Genomic DNA, 8,048 nt, shown 5'->3' with positions numbered 1-8,048 from the left:
GACCACAAGGTGCTATTCCTGTTTATTGTTAATTTGATCATAATAGCAGACTTCCTCAAAAACAGGAATCCTCCAAATTATCCTCCAAGATCATTGGCTCTTGGAATTGGAATTTCTTCCTTATGTTAAACTCAGACAAAACAGACATTATTCTAGTAGGCCCACAACACAATCAATTATCTAACGATAATTCCTTATTATCAGGCTGCTCTGAAAAGTCTCTTCCACCGTTGATCCATAATGCTGCGACACGTGTAATAACAAAAACTGAGTAAATAGATCATTTGACAGAGATCTTCTTTAACAAGGAAAAGGTCAGTTAGTCTGGTTATCTAAGTTCACTTTCACGAGGACTTTCGAGCAAAGTCCAAATTAGTTTTTAAGTGGTATATGTAATGTTAGCTTGAAGTGTAGAGTCACGTCTTGAGAAGCTCAGACCTTCCTCCTGCTGCTGGTTCAACTCTCTTTAACGATGTGGCTTTATCATTTTTTGCTGAGTTTTGGCATCAAGGGGTTATTCCTGTTAATATTTATTTTTATCATAATAGCAGACTTCCTCAAAAACAGGAATCCTTCAAATTATAGAAGCCATAATCTACAGATCACAGTGTAAAATCATTGTTTACCAAGGAAAAGCTCTGTGTTATCTAAGTCCACTGTCACAAGGACTTTGGAGCAAAGTCCAAATGACTGATATGTTTTTAAGTTCTTTGTGCACAGTAACGTTAGTAGTGTGCAGTGTAGTGTTAAGTATTGTAAAGCTCAGACCTTCCTCCTGCTGCTGGATCAACTCTCTTTAACAATGTGGCTTCATGACTTTTTGCTGGGTTTTGACCTTAAGGGGTTATTCCTGTGTATTTTAATTTTGATCATAATAGCAGACTTCCTCAAGAACAGGAATCCTCCAAATTATCCTCCAGGACCGTTGTCTCTTCCCCTTGTGGGGAATTTCTTTAGTGTGGACAGGAAACATCCATACATTTATTTTACAAAGGTAAAGTTAAAAACATGTACATTTTCATTTTTAAGTGTGAATTTTATTGAGACACCCTAATACATTTAAAACCTCTTAGACCCTAGCCCTATTTTTAGCCCTCTCCTCGAAAATTGCATACACATACCCATAGAGAGTCCAAGCTCTAACTACAAGGTCTATTTTAATAATTTTTATGCTAGAATACTGGTAACACTTGTGAGATGTGTTAAATTGTGTAAATATTGTGTATATGTTACTGGTTAATAACTGATGTGACTTATGGCACAGCTCAAATGGAAAAAGTTCCAAGTTCGCCTGGAAAAAAGCACTTGCATTGAACCTGTGTTTTTAAAATAAGGCCTTGGCTGGCCTAAAACCATGCTAAAGTCATAGAACAACACGTGTTACATGTCCCCACAACATATTTTACTTCGATTGAGTGAAGAAAGGCCAGCATAAATGGTCATAAAAATCCAAATTATGATTTTCGGAACCAGCTGTTGCATTGCTGTATACTCATTTTATATACTATATAACTACATATTAACTATATATTCACTTTTCTTATCACTAAGAGTGTTCAAAAATCCTAATAAATCAGTTTGACACCATTTTGAATAATTTTGAGCAGTTATGATTTTTCATATCTGTCATTCATAACAATAAATGGCTCATAACGTGTGTCATGTGACCCTGGTAAGGCCTATTTACTCGTGTGAGACATTTTTAGATGCGGGATAGTCCAGCGGGAGCCATGCAGGGGTGTTTGATCGTATCCGGGTCTGTTTACTGACTAAAAATCGGGAAATGCTGGGCGAACCCCCCTCTCTACATGGATTGCTCCACCCCACAGAATCGTCTGCCATTTTGTCATTCATTCCGCCAGCGCATTGATCTCACTCACAGACATGCAGCACAACATAGGGGACAGAGCTGCTCCGAAATCCGCTGGAATAAATCCGTTTTTGATCGCCAAAACCGTCAAAACGTAAGTTTTTTTTACCCAATTTTTTTTCTCGTGACCAGTGGCTGATGTTGGCATGCATACCCATAACTTTTGAACGGTTTGAAAGAGAGTAATTTCGACGCCGCTGCTCGTTTCCGGGTCGAATCACGAGCCTGCTAGATGTCCTCATCCGCCATGTGCGATCACTGCTTCGTGATGAGAGATCATACAAAGAGCACAGTTCGTCGATTTTTGGCCAAAATTGTGGGAAATCTTCTAGATATCTTCCAAATATGATCTTAGTTCATGTATAATTGTGTTTTGCAGTGTGTAAAATGGCTCCCATGGTTGTTTCGCCAAGAATCTCTTTGTTACACAGGTATTTTTTTTATATTTTTATTTTTTTTGTTATTGTTTCGCAACAGTGCATTATACACGGGGTGCACATGTCTGTCACCCCGAGGGTCCCCAGATCTGGGGACCCTAGGCATTAAAAGGTAAACTGAATTAGTTTGCTTGATTGATTGATTTCATTGAATTTAAGTTCAATATCTTTTACAAACTGTGGTATTGCTATAAGGATAGTGGAGTATATGGACAACAACAACTTACATAACTTTGTCAATGTACTAAAGAAAACTGTACATTTCAACAATTTTTGTTAATCTAACAATTTGGCACCATCTCCGTGGCCCACTAAATGGCACTCTGGTGCGGGCACAGGTTCCCTGTTTCTTATATAGAAACTAATAGCAGATACTGATATCTGGTGGTCAAATTGTTAATATAAATGATAATGCTGATAATGCTTGGTACACCTGCTAGCCCATTTGATCCTCATTGTGCATAGGTAGGTTTTCCTTTTGAACTATTTATGATGCAGTCGTGTATTCTGGTTCATCATAGTTTGTTCCATGATTCATTGTCCACAGCTGGCTGACGTCTACGGGAATGTGTTCAGTATCCGTCTCGGTGTTGACAAAATGGTGTTTGTGTCTGGATACAAGATGGTGAAGGAAGCCATAGTGACACAAGCAGACAACTTTGTGGATCGACCACACACACTGCAATGGCCGAAAGGGTGTACTTAGGAGGCACAGGTGTGCAAATCTCTCTCTCTTTCTTCTCGAGATATCTGTTACACACACCTGCATACAAGTCCAGAATGTATTTTTATATGCCTTTACTTTTTTTGGGGACTTATTTTTCTGAATACCTATAACACACAGAGCACGTTGTGATGTCTTGAGAGGTCGGGATCAGCTTGGTGAGGCGTGGGTGCACAAATGAAGACAACAAGCGGTTGTGTTCTAACTCAAAATAATATATTTAGATTCTTTAAACAAAAGGTAAACTTCATTCCAGCCGAAAGCCGCTACAAAAACCAAACATAAGTATCTTCCGTTTTCTTCGTGTAAAATAAAACTCTTTTCCTCTTTGTGCGCTCCTGTCCTCCTCCTCTCTCCAAACATTTCCTTCTTTGTCCCCACACCAACCCCTCCCGGGTAATCAGTCACCTCTCTTCCAGCTGGGCCACCGCCTTGGCCCCGGCTGCCCTGCTGACTATGGTGAATTGTAGTTCGTTACCCGATGCCATGATGATGGGTTGTAGTCTTTGCTGCAGCCACCGGGAGGGGATGCATCTCCCATTGATGACCCTCCCTCTCATGACATCACAAGGTGTATAAAACCAGATGAACGAGTTCAAGCTCCAGCCTTGTTTTAGATTTTCAGAGTTGAAGAGAGGTCACCAGTGTTAACAGGCTGTTTCGTGTGCCTGTTCTTCCCCACATCTTCCTCCCCTCCCCAGAACACCAGCAAACAGATTTTACAGAGAGGCCTTCTGAAACATATTCATCATGATTTTTCAAGCACTTTTTGATTGTATGGACTTTACTGGCTGGCTGTTGTTCAGTTTTGCAGTGTTACTTCTGACAAATGTGGTCAGAAACTGGAGGCCACACAGCTTTCCACCCGGACCCTTGGCGCTGCCTTTTCTAGGAAACATCTTCACAGGACTTGACTTCAAAACAATGGACAAGGTGAGGTGCACATAGTATCACTTTATTAGTAGAGAAGGGTTAATCTTTAATATCCGAGGGGGGATAACACACACGATTGTAACTCAAAAAGTGCTTTCTAATCAACTGACAATTTGATATCACTTCATATTCATGTATTTTCTCCAACTATTAATAGTTTAGTATTATTATTATTTTTATGCTACTATAAAGGCAGTAAGAAAAATAATGCAACTCTTCTTTAGATCAGTGATCGAAGGTTACAGTTATAAAAAGCTATAAAAGTGTCAGGACTTAAATAGAGTATGTGTGCTTTCAAAGTAATATGAAACCATTTATAAAAGCTAAAAACATGCCAAATAATTAGTGAGAAACTGCAGGTCAATACATTGAAAATAAGTGCTAATTTATTTATAAGTGAAAAATCATGATAACGTATATCAAACGAGACAATCTGCATCACCACAGAGTAGCAGCAGTATTATGAGCAGAGGGACTACTTTTCCAGCAGTGGTTGCAGCGTGACGTTCCCTCTAAGTTTTCCATGAAGTGTTTATGTGATCGTCTCATCTTCTTAAGCATTTCACGAGACAAAAACTTTTTATCCAAGGTAACATATTCAACGAATACATTCCCTCTCTTGAAAAGTTATTAGTTTTTTTTAAATGCAGCTTGCTCAGGAGTACGGTCCAGTGTTCAGCTTGAGGAAAGGCAACGAGAGGTTGGTGTTCATTTCGGGCCACAAGATGGTCAAAGAGGCTCTTGTTAACCAGCTGGACAGCTTCGTTGATCGACCTATTGTCCCTCTCTTCCACGAAACCTTCAAGGGGATTGGTGAGTATGAACAAGTGAGTGAGCGCGTGATTGTATGGTACCGAAAATGTCTTTCTCCAGGGTAAAACAACATCTCTTTATGCGGTGTTGAAGGATTTAACAAAATCATAGCTCAGTCCGCTAACTCTAGAGATAAATGTTGGCTTTGTAGAATAGTGATGATATTTCGTCTTTTCCACCAAATTCCCCCACAGCACTAGATTAAGAGGTGACATATATGGTGCTCAGAAGTGATAGACTTCTAAAACCTGTTCATGGTTTGCCTTTACAATAATTTGAGATAATATTCCCACAGGCATAGCTCTGAGCAATGGTTACCTTTGGAAGCAGCAGAGGAAGTTTGCCACCACTCATCTGCGTTACTTTGGAGAGGGCCAGAGTTCGCTGGAAAAATACATCGAAGTGGAAACCAACTTCCTCTGTGAAGATTTCAAAGAGGAACAAGGCAAGTAGCGATTCATCCGTTAGTGCGCAGGATTTACATCCGAATATTGTTCATCATCACTTGAATTGCATTCATCATATGTCCAGGAGGACCATTTAACCCCCACTACATCATCACGACCGCAGTGGGTAACATCATATCGTCTGTGCTCTTCGGACATCGCTTTGAATACAGTGATCGAAGCTTTCGAAAGGTTCTGGAGTTGGACAATGAGGCCGTTGTGCTCTCCGGCTCTCCTCTGGCTCAGGTACCTCCCTGATCTGTCTCAACTATCATGTTGTGATCACACAACAAACTGTTGGTCTATAACTTGATCTGAGAGTTTGTCCCCATCAACAGCTGTATAATGCGTTTCCTGGCTTGATGAAGCACCTGCCAGGACCTCACCAGTCTGTCCACAACAACTACAAGGAGATCCTGGCTTTCCTGAAAAAGCAAGTAGAGAAGCATCAGGAGGAGTGGAACCCTGAGGACCCTCGTGATTATATCGATGCGTACATAGCAGAGATGGAGAAGGTAAGATCCCTCCCTGGGATCCTGACAAAGGATAGGTTCACAATGTTTTCACATTTGTCTTAAAACAATCGCCAGGTGCCGATATAAAACTATAGATGCAGCTGCATCGGTCAGAACTAGTGACGTGGTATGAACAGCAAGAAAGGCTTCTAATGGCAGGAGGAAGAGGAGGATTACGTGTCACCACCACGTGATGGTGGCACGAAGAGACACAAAGTGACTCACAATGACTCTGAAAAGCAAACAATTATGAGACTCAAAATGACTACAAAGAGAGACAAAACTACTACAAAGAGACACAAAATGACCACAAGAGAAACAAAAACCACAGAGAGATGTGTCATGACTACAAAGAGACACAAAACAACAACAAAGGGGCTAAGCAACTGTAAAGTCTGTGTGTGTTGCTCCTATGTTGGAGAGGTGGTGGAGCCTTTTGCCCAGTCTCACAATCTGACCATGGTGATGGAGGACAAAATCCCCAAAGTTCTGCCGGAAAAATCCAATTTCTTGGCTCAGTTGTCTGATTTATGGCTAATCTGTCCAACTAATTAGGTTTTTTTATTTGATTTGTTTGCTTTCAAAAATTGCTCAAAGATATTCATAGCTGTTCAAGACATGAATCACAGAATCACCCTAAAAACACACAGAATGTCTACATACACTATCCGTTGTTGCAGTTATGATGAACCAAGAGGTTCAATGAGCCATGCTGAGACGGCGCTGTTAATGTTAACACACTTTTGCATGATTCACAGGTAAAGTAAATAATAGCATTTGACAGCACAGCACAATGTATGATGTTGATGAAACCTTTCCAGAAAAATAAGGATCCCCAGGCTGGCTTCAACATTGAAACCCTAGTGGTTTGCACTCTGGACCTGATTGAGGCTGGTACAGAATCAAGCGCCACCACTTTACGCTGGGCCCTCGTCTACATGATCCACAACCCAGAGATACAGGGTTCGTATCTTGTTAATCACATTGAGCACAAGAGTATTTTCATGAAGATTTTACATGGTTTTGAGCTTTTTCCAAGTTGCATAATGTTCAGTGGCTCCGCTTCCTCGCTCAGAGAAAGTCCAGGCAGAGATAGACCGAGTGATCGGACAGTCCCGTCAGCCCACCGTGGCCGACAGACCCAACATGCCGTATACCGACGCTGTCATCCATGAGACTCAAAGGATGGGAAATATCATTCCCATGGGATTCCCCAAAATGGCCAGTAAAGACACTACACTGGGAGGATATGTAATACCCAAAGTAAAGGACCATTTACCAGGCTCACCCAGATATCAATGACAAGCTTTGAAATGTTAAAGTTATTTATACACAACTGATATCAACATCTCATGCTTGTTTTTTCCAGGGCACATCTATAACTACAGTTCTTGCATCTGTGCTGTTTGATAAGAATGAGTGGGCAACTCCGGATATCTTCAATCCTGAGCATTTCTTGGATTCAGAGGGCCAGTTCCGCAGAAGAGAGGCCTTCCTACCGTTTTCAGCAGGTTTGATCGATACACCTTCAGTGATACTGTATACTGCAGGGATGACATATTTTTGTGTGCCAACCCTGAAGTTAGCATAGCACAAAAAGCCAATGGGATTTTTTTCCATTGGCTTTTTGGATGATTGCAGAAAATAAACTCTGTGGCAACACAAATGTTTATGATACTTACGCGTTTTGCTCAGCAAGATAATCTTCACAATTAGGATTTTTGAAGGGTGAGTGCAATCGGCAGCAGTAAAAAGGGTTTTAGCATTCATTCCTGCAGCATTCTATTTGGTTCCTAAGAATTGCTGCCATCACACACCATATCGCCAACATACAGTAGTTCATGACAGTGAGACGTGGATTAGTGGTTTAACCTTAAGCTGATGTCGACTGTTTCCCTTCAGGTAAACGTGGGTGTATGGGAGAGCACCTGGCCAGGATGGAGCTGTTCCTTTTCTTTACGTCTCTCCTCCAACGCTTCACCTTCTCTCCTGTTCCTGGAGAAATGCCCAGCTTGGAGGGTGTGATGGGCTTCACCTATTCCCCCGAAGAGTTCAGGGTCCTGGCTGAGCCTCGCTGACGCAACACAATCGAAGATCACGTATCTGACTCACATTGAAAACTAGTTTTCATAATATTTGACCATTCTCCTCCAAAATAATTTTATATATAACTAAAGATCACCATGTCTGTGGAGATTCAGTCACCCAGGTCAGAGGATATTTGCAAGTTCTAAGTCAAAGACAACTGGACTCACTCATTGTTTTAAGGCAGTAAGCCCAGTTGCCTTTGATTTGTATCTTAGCTACAGT

The 8,048-nt window shown here is 41.1% G+C and overlaps 1 protein-coding gene across 1 annotated transcript; it reads left to right on the top strand.

Annotated features, from left to right (window-relative positions):
* The first annotated feature begins 802 nt into the window (after positions 1-802).
* Positions 803-7,816, top strand: LOC142946344 (cytochrome P450 2J2-like). The gene is given in 10 exon segments (XM_076087495.1): positions 803-994; positions 2,855-2,980; positions 2,983-3,022; positions 5,073-5,222; positions 5,309-5,469; positions 5,562-5,738; positions 6,560-6,701; positions 6,814-7,001; positions 7,108-7,249; positions 7,641-7,816. Coding segments are annotated over 10 exon segments (1,494 nt in total).
* Positions 7,817-8,048: the final 232 nt, after the last annotated feature.

This window comes from Anarhichas minor, unplaced genomic scaffold (assembly GCF_050575085.1).
Source record: "Anarhichas minor isolate MPS153535 unplaced genomic scaffold, ASM5057508v1 ptg000010l, whole genome shotgun sequence".
In the NCBI taxonomy this organism is placed as follows: domain Eukaryota; kingdom Metazoa; phylum Chordata; class Actinopteri; order Perciformes; family Anarhichadidae; genus Anarhichas; species Anarhichas minor.
The sequence above is the reverse complement of the archived record's forward strand: the minus strand, read 5'-3'. Positions and strand labels throughout refer to the sequence as shown.